Genomic DNA, 16,855 nt, shown 5'->3' with positions numbered 1-16,855 from the left:
GGTCGGAATCTCTGATCTGCTCATGGTTGCACAGTCCTGAAGGTCAGAAGTGGGGTTTTGTATTCTCCCGATTTCCCACCCAACTATATCACAACATGCCCATAAAGGACATTGGGGATTTCCTCTTAAGCCTTACATATAAAGATTCCTGCAGAAACAAAGTTTTCATTACAAGAAACTTTTTTTTCTATAGGACTTATGAACATGTTATTTTGGAGAAACAAAATTTGTATACGTGAGTAATTCAGACTACTTGTGTACTAATGGAGAACATTATAGCAATATAAAAGGAACAACAAATGCATTTTTGGAATGAAAACCAAAGATCATGAACTTTTTTTTTTTTTAATATTATCTATATAAAAAATAACGAGCGATTTACAGTTTTCTCTCTCTAATCAGAACCTCAAGTATATATAAAGGTACTGTACAATATATAAACATTTACAACCAGCACGTCCATTTTTGCTTAGCGTTCCAAGGCCATGTTGCTAAGTCATGATACATTAAGTACAGAGACAGGTTCTTAGAAAGGAAGAGCCACATCAGACCGACAACATATGACATTAAAGTTATGTCACAATTAACAACAAAAGAAATAGTCATTGTAGAGTTGTGGATTACAGGGAAAATAAACCAGTGGCATTAGATGCTTAGCCTAAAGCACAGCTCCTAATTATGTTCTATAATCAAAGGGTTATGAGAAATGTGTGCATATAACTCTTAATGAAAAAGAGATCCAAAAAATTTCACTCAAGGAGATATTTCATATCTACAGTGGTTAAATTCAGGAATATTAAAGAGCTTCACAGTCAAACTCTAAGAGAGAAGGCTTTGTGAATGGTGGTGTAAACTGTAGTGACAAGATGGATTGAGTGTGATGTTGTTATAATAGGACAAGTAAAAATTACATATTCTGAAAGTTTTTTTTTTTAATTTATATTTGCTATTGAATTTTTTTAGGGAACTGAAAAAACCTATAGCTATTTTATATATTGAAAACTGCATCTAGCCCTACCTTCCGACTGAGCTAGTTTTGTTTGACTGGATTCTAAAAAAAAATTTTTTTAAAGCACACATCTCCTATTGAAGAAGCTGGTACCTACGAAAACTTAACACGTAAAGTCCAAGTAGATAAGTGTTCTCTGCTCTTGATACACATTACCCTGCTATTTGCAAATCGGATGGGGCTCTTTTGGTTCTCCTCTTTGAGAGGAAGGAACTCCACAAAGTTCATGTCAATGTTCTCTCACTCCTGGAGTTTCTATAAATGATGAACCTCATTCAAGTGTTATCAAATAAACTGATACTCAATCTGTGTATGAATGCGGAAACTAGTATAATGATTAGAACTCCATGTAAGCCTCCAAAACTTCATGATTTTTCAGCTATGTCCATATTAAAGTGTAATGACATTTAGTATCAACTATTCAAAAACAAAGAAGTGGTAGTATGTTGCCTTAATCAGTTAACAGGAAATATTTCACATGCTTATTTATAATATCATTATGAAATGAATGAAAAAGAGGCAGTATGATCCTGAGATACTTTAACTACATCCAGTTGAAGAAAACAGGAAGTAAGCTTTTTATTATTTAATGTACTTCCTTGATGATTTTGGACTAAAAACTATACGTAACAATGTATTTTAACAGTTAAAGAGTTGTTGGAAGCATCTTAAATGATTAGACCAAAAAAAAAAATTTTTTTTTAAATTGTTTTCCAGAGGTTGAAACATTGGCTTGAATCAATATATTTTTCCTTTAAAAGTGATGGTGATTTGGGGCTCTATTAAATAAAAAAATCAGTTGAAAAGCCAGTTGGGGGTGGGGATGGGGAGACTATCAGTGGCTTTTTGAAAAGACCATAATCACCTTTCAACAATGAATTAAGAGAACCTCCTCTTTGATGATCAGCAAAAACGCAAATATTTCTTTCTGTAAACATGCAACATGCTATTGAAAACATTGACTTCCAAACCAAATTTTGCTTTTCCATTGCTGCAGAAGTGTCAGAGGAGGCTAAAACAGACAAGATACAGTAGATAAATTGGCACAAAGACAAGGAATGAGTCATGGTCACATTGGCAATATAGACATCATTTTGTTCCGACACTCACACTACAATCCGAAAGCCTTACAAGTGCAATGGCAAATGAGCAGCAGTAGACCGCCTTCCTGAAGGTCAGGGACATCAGCTAGGGGAGAAAGAAAGGAGGGACAGGGAGGCGGATTCTGAGCAATCCTGGAAGTCCTTCATGCAGCTTAGTTAACTTAGGGATCAAATTAAAATGTGTTGTTTATGCCTATTCATCGACTTCTTTGAAAATTGCTGCTTTTCTTTTTAAACAAAAAAGAGAACATTTTTCTTTTCCATTTTAGACAGTTAGAGACGTTTCTCAGCCACACCAAGGACTCGGTTTGCACTTGGCACTTTCCAAGGTCCGGGTGTTATTGGGATTTTCTTAACTGGAGAAATACTTCCAGGTTTTAACCCCAAACTATCTTTTTTTCTCTCCACTTTCTCTGGGTCTTTTTCTTTCTGTTCTCCTGCCTTGTTCCGAATGTCTGTTTCTTCAGATTCTAACTTTGGTGGCTTTTTTGACATTTTGCTACTTGGTCCTGTTTTGGATTTGCTACAACTTATTTCTCCAGAGTTTGCTTTCTTTCCTTTTTCATTTTCAGCTACTACTTTGCTGCCAGGCTCATTGGCTCTTTTGGATGGAAGAGATTTTTCATCCGTTTTCTGGCTTTTTTTCTCCAAGGAAGACGCTTCATTTTTCCCAGACTGATTTTGCTTTGGGTCTCTCTTAGAGATGGTTAGTTTTTCCTTCTCATTTTTGGTCATCTCAGTATTTTCACTAGGTCGTTTCTCCTCCCCCTCTTGCAACCCGGCCTCAGTGCTTAGTTTGTCTCTGAGTACTTCCATCTTTGGCTGCTTTTGGGGACTAACAGATCTTCCTCTAGGTTTTTTTGACTTATCTTTTCCGGAACCTTCATTAGTGCCAACTTGTAAATTTTTATTTTCCCTTTTTTTGGGGCTCAAGGACCGATCTTTGGGTCTTCTTTTTGGGTCACCCTTTAAAGGACTGGCTATTTTTTCTCCATGGTCTCCTGAAGGTCTGTTAACTGTCTTTTTGGGACTAACAGATCTGCCTCTTCTTGCAACATCATTTTCAACTTCCTGATGAATTCTTTTCTCACCATGCCCTTGACTACTAGGTTGAACCTTTTTATTCACATTTTTTTGGACAGAAGATTGATGCTTTATTTCAGAATTGTTTTCATTTGTAGGACTTTTCTTTACAGGCAAAGTATCCTTTAATTCTTCTACCTTTTCACATATCTGAATTCTCATTAAAGCTTCTTCGGATACTGGTACATGAGAAATTTCAAATATGGAAGTAGAATATAAAGATGGGAGATATGGTGACTGTTCATCATAAATTACGCTTGAAGATGAAGGATTAAAAATATCCCAATCACCTAAAAATGAATAAATAAAATGAATTTGTTTATAGAGCATTTATTATTTTCTTTTTTGAGAAATTTCTATAACTTTTGACAGCATTTTTTAAATGTAGCTTAAAACTTAAATCCTTTGTTTATGAGTATTTGAAGATATACAAATGTGAAACTGCACAGAACAACAAAGATTTGTGTGTGCATATTTATGTATGTATAAATTAATCATTAAAAGAATGTAATTGAAAAATAATTTCATGGTAACAGTTTTAGGAAATGAATTTAAATATGGTGAATATGTTTGCTTTAATAATAAGGTCTAGTGTGCAAGAAATTTAACTTTCAATTGCTGTCAGTGAATATGCAGCCTTCAGACACCGACTTTTAGCAAAATTGTTTGCTAAAGGGTGTAGGAGGACTGTGTAATTCATTTGCAAGCTGGTAACCAGGTAGATAGAGCCTTTAGGATTAGGTGGTAGGAACTTGTAAATAATAACCCTTGCAACAAGCTGTCAAATTTAATGCCAAAAGGAAACTGAAACATGGAGGAGAGGGGAGGAATAGATTTATTGTGTTTAATTAAAAAGAAAAAAAAAATAAAGAGAGAAATGAATCAAAAGACATGCAAATTTACCAAGTCTTTTTAAGGAAAGACCAAGAAAAGCCCTGAAAGCCTTAATGTTGCTCAGGTTTCACGTAGGAGCAGAGACCGGAAGGAGCCAAACCTGAGGGAGGAAGAGAAAAAGCCTAGGACTAGGTACAAAATCATAGAGCAGTCAGCAAAGATGTCACCAGGATTGTGATTTTTGAGTAGAACATGAAAGAGAATCACAGAACCGGAGGGGACCGAAAGAGCCATGGCTACACTTCCTTCCCTGCCCCCAAAGCACCAGGGAGTATGGATACTGTCTCCATTTGGCTTCCAGCCCCATTAGACTGGAACGACTTTCAAATGATTTAGAAAACACCACGAAAACCCCTGGGTGCTGAGAAGCAGGGCATGGAGGGTCCTGGCTACAAAGGCTGTGACTTTCTTAACACCAGAGAGATTTAGTGACAAACGTGATTGTAAGGAAACGATTTCATTTCTGAAAGGAACTGTCATTTCCTTCATCCAAGAAGGAGGCGGTTCTGATGCCCACGATAAAGACTAAGGTACTACTTCCCAGAAGGAAGCTTCAGACACATCCTTTGGTAGATACTGAGAGGCAGGAGCAAGAAGGGCACCGGACTGAGTCAAGAGCCCTGACTTCCAGGGCCAGCTGTGCTCCTCAGGGCAAGAAGACTATAGGTAAGGCCCTGGGATTCTTGGAAGCCACGTTCTTCCACATCCGAGCCCTTGGGCTGCCCACCGAAGGGGAACACTGTCGGGAGAGCACTTCAGACTGCGCTGCACCAACTCAGTGTGTACTGCTTGTGGTATTAGGCATTTAAGCAGTGTCCTTCATTGTCCTATTACAATACCATGTCCCAAGAAAAGCACTATCTGAAGCTGTGGAAATATTCAAACCACAAAACCATCAATAAGTTCCCTCTGGAATCAGTTTTAGACTCAAGTTAAATCCTGACTTCAGCTGGTGTTGGTCACTCACCTGTCTCCTGCAATGCCCCCTCCCCTGATCCCTTCAGCCCCTGCCCAACAGGCCTGCATCCTTACCATGGTCAGGTATCAAGCCAGTGCCCGGCCTCAGCAGCAGCAGAACTTTATTTCCTCCAGCCTGGATCAGCTCAATGGCTCGAGTATGGGTAATGCCCTGTGTAGGCTCCCCATTGATTTCAACAATCTGGTCCCCAACCTAGAAAGGAAACAGTCATAGCAGCCAGGTCAACCTGTGGCCTTCTTTCCAAAGCCCACAGGGCCAATTTATCTTGCTTAGTGAACTTTGCTGGCAGCATTTCCTGCTGACCATTCACCCCTGACAGCTGATGAAAACTGGAAAGAACCTCAAAATTAAAGAATAGCCACTTTTACTTACTATTCAACAATTTACCTCAGCAATTTAAAGTTTTAGTTTAATCAGGTTTGGTGGGGTTTTTAAAATTTTGTTTTGTTTTAAATTTGAAGAGGTATATAATCATGTGGTAAGTTGTCTAGATATTAAGACCCCTGAGATTTATTTCAGTATTTTCCAACACCTGCCAGAATGCCCTCTGCCCTAGAAAATGTCACACAAGGGAGTATGACTTAATGGGAAGCATTCTCCATTTGGGCCCAGAGGAGGTAGGTCTGAGTTACATTCCTTACTACTTGTCTCACCTGGGCAAATTCCTCCCTCCCATCTCTGGGTTTCAGTTTATACCCAATCCATAAAATGAGGGAGATTGGAATATATGATCTCTAAGATCCTTGCCCAAGTTTTTAAACAATTATTATTGGATGCTGCAGGTCATTATACTTAATCTCTGAATCTAAAGATGTACTTTTTCCACCATCTATGTTATGGTTTCCCCCAGATTTGTTCTCATAATTCTCTAATACGATCATGATTATGCAAAAAGAGCAATAATCCTCTTATAAGAAAACCATATAATGTATAGCTACTTCAAAGGTGCACAATCTGTCAACACGGGCACTCACTGAAAAGATGCAAACTGTCACCAGTTTCTGAAAGGAATTGTCATTTCCTTCACCCAAGGAGGCAGACAGCACCTCAGCAGACAGTCTTCCTGAGTTGTCAGAAAGGTCCAATCTCCCTGAGACAACTCCTTGGTGACCAGGCTCCTTGAGATCCCAGGAGTGCTAACTTGGCCAAGGTCACACAATCAGGATGTCCCTAGATTATCAGCTTAGAAACGGAGGGGACCCTCAGAAGCCATGATGTTCTACAATTTGTCCAGAGTCATTAGCTAGTGAATGTCTGACAGAAAATTTGAACTCAGATCTTCCTAATCTAAGCACAATGGTTTATCTACTGCTTAGGTAGGAGGTAGAGGCAGGAAATGAAGCCAAATATTCCCTTAAATCTGACTTAATAAATGGAAAATATGATTACTGAGCCATCTCCAGTAATGTTGAAAAATCATGATAAATGAGAAAAGTGCCATAAGATTTGAGATTTTCACAAAAGAGAAAGGAACAATCTGTACACTTTAGGTTTAGGAGCTTGAGTTGGATTTCTGGGAAGATTCTAGAACAGATTATTAAAGGGGAGGGTTGGGTGAACATTTAAGGAGGCATGATAATTATAAAGAACTGACATGATTTCAAGGAAAACAAATCATGTCAGACTAATCTCATTCCTTTTTTTGATGTGATTAATAATACAGTAAATAAAGGTAATATTCATGAATACAGCTTACTTTACAAAAAGCTATCTTGTACTATTGTTGTGGTGAAGATGGAGAGAAGCTGACTAGATGATAATACAGTTAGATAAAAGAATTGCTTCATGAGCTGGACTTAATGGTTCAATATACCTAAGGCAGGAGTTTTCCAGTGCTACATTCATTTCTAGATACCATGATTTTAAAAGGATACAGATATAGATGGACTGGAGACCATACAAAAGGAATGGACCAGGATGGTTAAGGGCTGTCAGTCCCAGACATCTGAAGATCAATTTTGCCCATTCTATTTGGCCCCAGCAGAGAAAAGTTCCAAGGAGGCAAGTTAAGTGTTGTCTTGACAAGCTCTAAATGGAATGGCTGGCCTCTAGGCCTGAATCCAACAAAATGAAATGTAATGAGGATGGAGTTAAAATTTTACACTTCTGAAGTTGATTTTTTAAACCAAATACAAGATCAAAAGGCAGAGGCAGAGTTAAGACAGGAATTCGGCTGTTCAGCTGAAAAAAAAAAAAAAGAACTGGGAGTTTTAGTAGGATTCAAGTTTAATAAGAGTCAGCAAGAAGACAAGTTCATGCAAAAGGCAATGGCAATCCTACAGGCTTCTGTGCTAGTCACACCCCACCTGGAGAAAATGGGACTCTAGACCTTTTCTCCTACAATTCCTTTTCTTTCTTTTCTTGAGGGCAGATTACCATCCTTCCAGGTCACCAGGTTTACCACACTGAAGAATTCCTTAGATCCCAACAACTGCAAAATTCTGCCCATTCTATTTTCAAACTATTGATCTTTTCCCCTCTCCCTCACTTAGTCACTATCTAGAAATGGGTGTGGAGTGATTGTAAGAACTCATGACTCCTACCTAGGATTATTACAAATTTCAGGTTACTGAATTTTCTTTCCTCTTCTAGCCATTCTTTCCCTTTTGCCAAATTTATCTTTTTTTTCCCCCCAATTAAAAATGTTTATTTTCCCTCCATTCCCTTGGAGGAAAACTAGATGATAATACAATTTAATAAAGAATTGCTTCCCTGCCTGCCACTGAATAATTTTAAAGAAAAAGAAAACATTCTGGACATTCTAGCAATGTGGAAATTTGTTTTGTTTGATTATACCTATTTGTGGGCTTTAGGATAAATTGAAAACAACTTGACAAAATTTTTAATGCTAAATTATTTTGGTACAGCATCAAAATCTTAACAAAATAATAACTGACTCCTTCTCAAAGCACAATTTGAGAATGGTTAACAAAAAAGTATAAAAAATGATTCCAAATGATAATATGATAGCTTTATACCTTCAGGAGTTTATTGCTAGTTAAAATAAAGATGAGTATGCTTCAGTTTTACTAGAATAGTACCAACCTTAGGACTGGACCAGACAGATCTTAAGCCCTGGAAATGTTATGCCACAGTTCTCTTTAACTCCTGGCTCAGTTTCCCTTGTCTCAGTTTAACTGTTCTGTCTCAATCCCCTAAATTGTAAAACTCCCACTCTGGCCCATTAAGATTGGGGACCATTTGCTTTAAGGTTATAAATTGTTAGCAAGATAAACAAGAGAGTAGACTCCCTGACTCTTTTCTGTCCTCAAGAATTTACAATATCCCTCTAAAATATTCCAAGGCACTGATATCTTTACCTCTGTGTATTCAGACATCCTGTCTCTGGGTTTTTAGGATTTATGGTCTCTCCCCATCCTGACAGAAGTTTTCCTGCTTCTTACTCCTTCTTTGTTTCTAAAAGGTATTTAAGAAGTTGGGTTTCTCCTGTTCATTGCTGGAGGCTGGCTGCTGGAGGCTGGATTATTTGAGATGACAGTCTCCTCCAGCCCTGGGACCAACATGGATTCCTTGGTCCCAGTATATCTTTATCTCTGTCTGACTGGATAATTTGAGACAAGAGTCCTGTCCAGTCAATTATACTCTCCAATTAATAAAATATTAAAAACTCTCTAATCTCTCTCCTGTCTCAGTTTCTCCGGCATTACAGAAAATCTCACCCTTTTGTACCAAGAGTTCCTGCCCCAGAGCCCACTGTCCTCACTGGGAGGTTGCTCCTGTTGCTCCCTCTGTCTAGACACTAGTTCCAGCCAATTCACCTGCTTCCCTAGACTTCTTGCTGACTCTCACACATAAGCACTCACCTTTCCTTCCTCCTCTCCTTCTAGGTCTGAACTATGAAAGGTCATCTTAGCTTCTGTAAATGCTTTCTGTTTTCTTCATTCATTTCTCCCTCCAGTCTTCTTCCCATATTTCTAAGGCTCTTTGTCTGATATCTCTCTCACCCTCGCCATTAGTGAACTTGTTATATCCTTCAGTAGAATGTAAAACTCCTTGTAGGCAGGGACTGGGAATTTTTATCTTGGTATCTCCAAGAATTAGCTTTGCATATATGAAATACTTAATAATTTTTTGTTGAAATGAATCACTTCACCTGAGACTCATTTTCCATATCTATAAAATGGGGTTGTTGTGAGAAAAGTGCTTTATAAATCTTAAGAGGCTAAGAGAACCTTTTCAAAATCTTTCCAAGGCCTATTTTTCTGTAAAAATAAAAAGTTCCCAAACTTGTAATTAAACAGACTCACCACTAGGTGTCCTTATTTTTATTTTTTATTTTTTTTTTTAACATTAGAAGCTTAACCTTTATCCGCAAATACTTTTCATTAAAGAAGGTGGTGAGTGGACGGGGCCCGGGGGGAGGTGCGTGGGGGAGGAGACTAAAAAAAACAAAAAAGTAGGGAAGGGGACATAAATAATCAACCTAGAGCCAAATGCAAATTAAAAGGAACTTGATGTTTCTGAAGAACATGGAAGAAAGATGATCATTGTTTTTAACCATTAAACCTAACAAGTAAAATGTAGTTCCTTTTTATGACAAGAGGAATGAGAGAAATAATGTGGAAGGAAGGGAAAAAAGAACAGATTTACAAAGGAATAAGATAAGAGAGATATTAAGAATCAGGAAAAGACAACAATTATTCTTCAGCTAATATTGCTTTCACTCTGGTGCATGTAAGAATATCTGTCCTGGGGTTGCCTAGACAGAGATGCTGCTTCCATGGGAATGCCATGGAAAGCAGGACAGAACACTGCTGACATCATGGCCAGGAGCAGCCTCTCTGTTACAGTCTGCAGAGCCAAAGGGGGTGGGGAGGGGGAGGGTTGGGGCTAGCCTTTTTCTTTGGCTGTTTTTCTTGTGGATTTTTGAAATCCTTCACTTACTCTATATGGGGAAAGACAATGAAGTAAAGGGAGAGGCCTTGGGGCCTTCTGAGATAATGCGTAGATGGAATGGGCTTTGGGCTCTGTGTTTGTTCTATTCTATTCTGGGTGAAAGAATGGGAATCCTTGAGCTTGAGGGTTCGGGAAGGTCAGGAGGGCACTGAGCCTGAGCTTTGTAGCCTGGGGTGGGGGGGTGGTCTCAGCCCCAGGGGAACAAGCAGGAAACAAAGACTCATTTGGAGGTCCGACTTAGTGGGGCAATGTTAAATAGGAATTTATCTCAAATTGTCCCTCCTCGGTGAGGAGGAGGGAGATAATTGTTCCTGCTAACTTTCTTGCTATGCTTTCAAAGTAAGTGTCCCGTTTTGTCATTTTTTCCAATGAAAATTATGGAATATTACTGTTCTGTAAGAAATGACCAACAGGATGATTTCAGAAAGGCCTGGAGAGACTTACACGAACTGATGCTAAGTGAAATGAGCAGGACCAGGAGATCATTATATACTTCAACAACAATACTAGATGATGACCAGTCCTGATGGATCAGGCCATCCTCAGCAACGAGATCAACCAAATCATTTCTAATGGAGCAGTAATGAACTGAACTAGCTATACCCAGAAAAAGAACTCTGGGAGATGACTAAAAACCATTACATTGAATTCCCAGTCCCTATATTTATGCACACCTGCATCTTTGATTTCCTTCACAAGCTAATTGTACAATAATTCAGAGTCTGATTCTTTTTGTACAGCAAAATAATGTTTTGGTCATGTATACTTATTGTGTATCTAAGTTATATTTTAATATATTTAACATCTACTGGTCATCCTGCCATTTAGGGGAGGGGGTGGGGGGGGTAAGAGGTGAAAAATTGGAACAAGAGGTTTGGCAATTGTTAATGCTGTAAAGTTACCCATGTATATATATCCTGTAAATTAAAGGCTATTAAATTAAAAAAAAAAAAAAATGGAAGAAAAAAATAAATAAATAAAAAAAATAAAAACAAAAAACAAAAAACAAAAAAAACAAAAAAACAAAAAAACAAAGTAAGTGTCCCTTTGTACAACTTAGTAGGTGTTAAACGGTGAAACATAACTGAGACCTATGCAGTGAACCCTAATGGAAGGGACCATGAGTCCAGCTGACCAGAAGTTGTGGATCTGGAAAGAATGCTGTGATCGTGCAGAACCTAAAAGGGAACGTGCAACGCTTAGCCACAGAACTGCAAATGCACCCTGCTTCATGCTTACATGTCCAAGTTTCAACCTCCAAAGAGAGGATAATAATACTTAGGACTTGTGTTACCACTTGAAGTTTCAAGGTTTTTTTGTTGTTAAAGGTCTATTTGTGATACTTTGTCGGCTTTTAAATAATTTTTAACATGTGAAATAAATAGTTCTCCTTTACTTGATCTAAGTTTTACACTGAACATTTTCTACTTCCCTCTTTTTGTGGAGATTTTAGACATGAACCAAGATTCTAAATGTCAAGTAATTTGTGGTGGCAGGGAGCTCGAGGTTTCAGGGATGCCCGTCAATTGAGGAATGGCTGATCAAAATGAGGAGTACCTTCGACTACAGGGAACGATAAGCTCCATGGTTTTAGCAAAGCATGGAGAGACCTCCATGAAATAATGTAAGGGCAAAATGAGAAAAGAAAACACTCAATACGATCACAGCACTACTGTTTTAAGAACAACTTTGAGCAACCAAATCATTCTGACTGAAGGAACATACTGTTTGTATCCAGAAAAGAAAATTACTGTGGTGTAGGAAATAATGAGCAAGGAGATTTAGAAAAACATGGAAAGACTTGGATTTATGAAGGAAGATGCTATCTACCTTTAGAGAAACAGATGATAGGAGATAATAAGCATAGTATACAGGTTTATGGATATATATGGGCGTGTGTATATACACACTTTCTTGCTAGATATCCATGCTTAACTGTAGCCTTCTTTAGGATGGAAGGGGAAAAGGAAGGGGAAACAACTGAAAAGTACACAGCAGAACACAAAAGAAAACCAATAAGGAAGCAAGGAGAAGCAAAGCAGCTTTGAAATAATGTATAGTATTTCTTATATAAGTTTTCTTGAAATGAAAATGTATTGTTTTATATTAAATACTCTGAAATTCTGATGACATAAAAAAACTCTTCTGATAAGGAAGAAAAAGAGGTCCTATCCAGCTGTGTGGCCACAGGTTAGGCCTAGGGCAGGGATAGGGTCAGCCTGTGAAATGATTTGCTAAGTCTCTGAGGAACTGGAAGCTAGGTACCATGACCTCCCACTCCTAAGTTATAGAAGTGGATCATTTTGTATGGCCCACAAACAATGTTAGAAATATTCAAATGGCCTTTGGCAGCAAAAAAGTTCCTCATCCCTGGTCTAGTGGCTGGCCTCTCAGTCTCAACTTTCTCATCTGTACAATGGAGACCATTCTATTCCCATGTCCAGTCCCATTTCCTCACCTATAAAAATGGCTGTTTGGCTTAGATGGCGATGTACTCTTCAAGTTTAAGTCTATCATTCTCTCTTATTATCACTTCTTTGTGCTTTTATCCTTAACCAAAAATAAAACAAATCTTGTTTTTTGTTTTTTTTTAAATTATGTCTTATTGCTTCTTGGAGAAATGAAAAATTCTCCCTTTGGCTGTGTTCCTAAGAACCACTTATCCTGCCTTTTCCAATTCATGGCATAATTAGTCCTCTCAGGAAGTCCTTTTTGTTAATTCTTTTACCTTGGAAATTAATTTGTAAGTGGAAAAAAAAAAAGCGTTTTCTTATTGGCCAAAGTCAATTATAACATAACTCTAAAAGAGTACAAGTAGCACATTTCACCAAGCAGAACAAAAGTAATTTGAATATCATAATCCGAGGAGGAGAGAAAAATCAAATGATGATTTATTTTCCTGTTCCCCAGGATTAGTGGCTCTTAGAAAATTTACTCTCTAGTTACAGAAGTCAGAAGTTTAAGAAGAAATTTTTTTTTTTTAAAGTGACATAGATAGAGGGCAGCAAATAGAGGCTAACTCACATGAATTCTCCCATCTTTAATGGCAGGACCATCCTCAGCAAGTCGAAGAATGAACAACCCCATGTTATATTCCTTTCCCCCACGAAGACTGAATCCAAAGCCTCTTGGGCCTCTTTCTAGCTCCACTGGATAACAACCAAGGTTCTAAAGCAATGCAGAAGGAAAAAAGAAAAAGACAAATTTGTTTTTGTGTTCTTTTAATGTAAAAATAAACAACTAAAAGTTGAAAAAGTATTATTTACAAATGAGAAACCACACCCAAATGCATTTTTTAAGGAATTCTCCTGTGGAAAAGAACTATTAATTCTACATGAACAAATACCTAGTATTAATGGCAGTACTCAAATTAATTTAAACATGATCAAATTTCACTGTCCATAGCTGTCATATGTGGTGTGCAGTGGGAAACTATTAAAAAAATTTTTTTTTAAATTTTACTTTTCAGTTTTGAATTCTCTTCTTCCTGCCCACTGAGGTTAAGAAATAAGATAACAATTATATATGTGAAATCTTGTAAAAGAAATTTCCACATTAACCATGTTGTGGGGGAGAAGGACATTCTTCTACAAGTTACCATTTTGAAAAGCCTAAAGCAGTCTATGACTAATTCTGAGGGAGAAGGTTCCTTTGCTGAAATAGTAGTTAAGCTCCTATTGTCTCATAAGCACTTTCAACCAATAGCTTACCTTTCTTCAATTAGATGATAAATCCTAGAAGAAGGATTAACTCCTTAACTTTTGTATTCTCTCACAGTACCAAGTATAAACTGTATGGGAGCAATAAAAACTCAAGGAATGTGTTTATTCTCATGAGCTACATTTATACTTTGAATTGCTTGGAATATAATTACCTTAAAAATGTCATTGACTTAACAGTTAGGTATGCAAGACATTGGAGTGGGTTTTTAGTTACCTGATTGTGACGATTACCCACAATCGAGATCAAAGCTGTGTCAGGTTGGGCAAGGTGCTTGTGGTCAGACCATGACAGCCTATAAGTCATGGAAACATCTTTCCCAATTTCACTTTCTAAACCACTTCTGCAAGAGAGAGAAATCAAGAATATATTATAGTTCACACCCTCAGTAGGGGAAGAGATCTCTTAAGTATATTCGATACATGGAGAACTAGAAAGAGAAACTGGGGGGTGAGGAAGATTTATCTCAATTTTATTTAGAGGGCAAGATCTTCATTCTCCTGACACTGCCAAATGCTGAGATATAACTTTAGCTAGCTATGATACAAATGCAGGATAAACATTTGGATATTAACCCTAACATATCCCCAAACTTTTGTTGTCAGAAATGTATTTAACAAAGTACATCAGCATGACTGATAGCAGGAAAAACAGGACTCCATTAATAAAACTAAAAGGTCCAAAGTTAATATAGTTACAGCAAAAAATTGCTGTCAAGCATTCCTAAGGTGTATGGATCAATCCGCATTGCTGCTGAATTTTCATCAGTCTAGTTTTGGTTTCAAAGCTACCTTTTCCAACAAATGAGAGCCGTAACTGCTATTTCTGTTGGGCATGATAGCAGCATTCAGTTCTGGTGTTGAAATTTCAGACAGAGCCTTTCTGCCAGAAATGCCAGGTCCAAAAGTGGCAAAACCAGATGCTGCTCTATTTATTCCTGCCAGCATCTATTTGTCAGGCACAGATCTCTGACTACATTTCAGATGGCACAGAACTTGTCAACTCAGTAATAGACCTGAAGGGGTCAGCGGACAAATGATTTTTGGTCCCAAACTGTTTTCTTCACATTCCTAAAAAAAATACAGCAATGAAAACCAACTTGAGATAAAACAGCCTCACCGCTCTCCTGTTGTGTGACCAGCTTGGGTCTGTCCCATGGGTCTGTGCTGAAGTGCTGGACTTTGCCTGGCCGAGTTTGTTCCTGATGGTGGACCATGATGTTCTGTTCAAAAGTGAAAACAAGGGGATTGAAAGTCTGTGACTGAAAATGTAAAACTGAAGAATGTGCCAGTGAGACAAGAACTAATGACTCCTGTATTTTTGATTTCAATATAAACAGTTCTGTGGTTGGCTATCTACAATCCGAACATGAGTATCTTTTTTCTACTAGTTTCTGATTAATGCATATATTTCATGAGTACAACAGAAATAAGTTTCCTAGTATACAGTTTTTCTCCTCTTAATTTGATTAGTATACAGATTATAAATCAAAAGCAAAGAAATTGAGTAAATTTTTATTTCTCTAATCATCTCTAAGGCACATGTTACAACATTATATATATATATATATATGCATGCATACAACATATATCCATATTCATATTCACATATATGTATACATATCTGTATTCATGCATAATATTAAAAAACCCTGTGAAATGCTTATTGATCAACTCTCAGAACCTGTGCTATAAAAATGCAAATAATTTCTGCAATTTAGGAAACATTTTTGTTCATGTTTCCATAATTAAGATTTTGAAGATATACTTATATTAATCTGTTACTGGGCTACTTTTATACATGACAACATACAGAGATAATTTTTCAAAACCATTCTGTAATACATGTATTATGATGACTATATGTTTCTACCATTGCCCAATAATTAGTCAATCATTATCAATGTTCAGTTTCAGGAACATCATCTGAACAAAGGTCTTTGATTCTTCACCATAAATATAGTGAAAGATACTACTACAAAGCACCATATATAAACCTATTCTGGAGTTACAGTAAGTAATAAAATATTTAATATCTACTACAGGCAGGAAGATGGGGAAGATAGCAATTTACTTCTTAATTGCTTACTTATTCCTTAATTCATTTAAATTCCTCTGTGTATGCATCTTTGTCTTTATCCCAATCATTTGCCACCCTACTTGCTGATGCTCTACTTGTCAAACCTGACCTCCAAAGTCTATGTCCAGAAGCTTCTTGAATTTCTGAACACTGTGGACCCAACTCTCCTCATCTATCAGTCTGGTCATTTTGGTGGGTGTATCCATTGACCCTTCTCTGCCTCCTTCCACTTTTTGCTCTAAGAACTATCATTTATTTCTTTTTTAAGTGATAGCTTTTTATTTTCAAAATATATGCAAAGATAGTTTCCAACATTCACCCTTGCAAAATCTTGTTTCCAAATTTTTCTCCCTCCCTTCCCCCCACTCTCTTCCCTATTCAACAAGTAATCCAATATATATATATATATTAAACATGTGCAATTTTTCTATACGCATTTCCACAATTATCGTGCTGCACAAGAAAAATCAGGTCAAAAAAGAAAAAAATGAGAAAAAAACCCAAACAAAAAGCAAGCAAACAACAACAAAAGATGAAAATACTATTTAGTGATCCACATTGAGTCCCCACATCCTCTCTCTGGGTACAGATGGCTCTCTCTATCACAAGTATATTGGAATTGGCCTGAATTACTTCATTGTTGAAAAGAGCCACTTCCATCAGAATTTATCATCGCATAATCTTGCTGTTGCTGTGTACAATGTTCTCTTGGTTCTACTCACTTCCCTGAGCATCAGTTAATGTAAGTAACACTATTATTTAAACCAACATTCTCATTTCAGATGGAAAGGGCACATCAATGATTGCCTTATTGCTCTATTTACCATCTTTGCACCTTCCCAAACTAAAACATCCTTCTCTGACCTTTCTTACTCATATATTATTCCAAATTACAGTGTAAGCTCCTTGAAAGCAAGAGCTATTTTTCAGCTTTCACATTGTCAGCATAGAAAGAGCCTAGTTCATAACGTGTTTAAAAATGGTTATTGACTGAATTAAATACTATTTTATTTAGTCATTACACTACACTTATATCTGCCTCCTACTCTCCTTGTCTCATCAAAACTCATT

General features: G+C 37.2%; 1 protein-coding gene across 4 annotated transcripts in view; it reads right to left on the bottom strand.

The window, feature by feature from the left end:
* Positions 1-329: 329 nt before the first annotated feature.
* Positions 330-16,855, bottom strand: part of MAGI3 (membrane associated guanylate kinase, WW and PDZ domain containing 3) — a 213,284-nt gene continuing 196,758 nt past the window's right edge. For 3 of the 4 annotated variants that reach the window (XM_003769791.4, XM_023503475.2, XM_023503474.2), the window contains exons 17-21: positions 14,825-14,927; positions 13,922-14,048; positions 13,010-13,153; positions 5,122-5,260; positions 330-3,485 (exon numbers count right to left, since the gene is read on the bottom strand). In XM_003769791.4, coding sequence (XP_003769839.1) covers positions 2,386-3,485; positions 5,122-5,260; positions 13,010-13,153; positions 13,922-14,048; positions 14,825-14,927 — 1,613 coding nt within the window. In that variant the 3' untranslated portion in view covers positions 330-2,385. Of the gene's footprint in view, positions 3,486-4,098; positions 4,190-5,121; positions 5,261-13,009; positions 13,154-13,921; positions 14,049-14,824; positions 14,928-16,855 lie in introns of all 4 variants that reach the window. The other variant, XM_023503476.2, reaches the window with a different exon arrangement.

The sequence above is a fragment of the Sarcophilus harrisii genome, chromosome 4 (assembly GCF_902635505.1).
Source record: "Sarcophilus harrisii chromosome 4, mSarHar1.11, whole genome shotgun sequence".
In the NCBI taxonomy this organism is placed as follows: Eukaryota; Metazoa; Chordata; class Mammalia; order Dasyuromorphia; family Dasyuridae; genus Sarcophilus; species Sarcophilus harrisii.
Note: the sequence above shows the minus strand (reverse complement) of the source record. Positions and strands in the feature narration are given on the sequence as shown.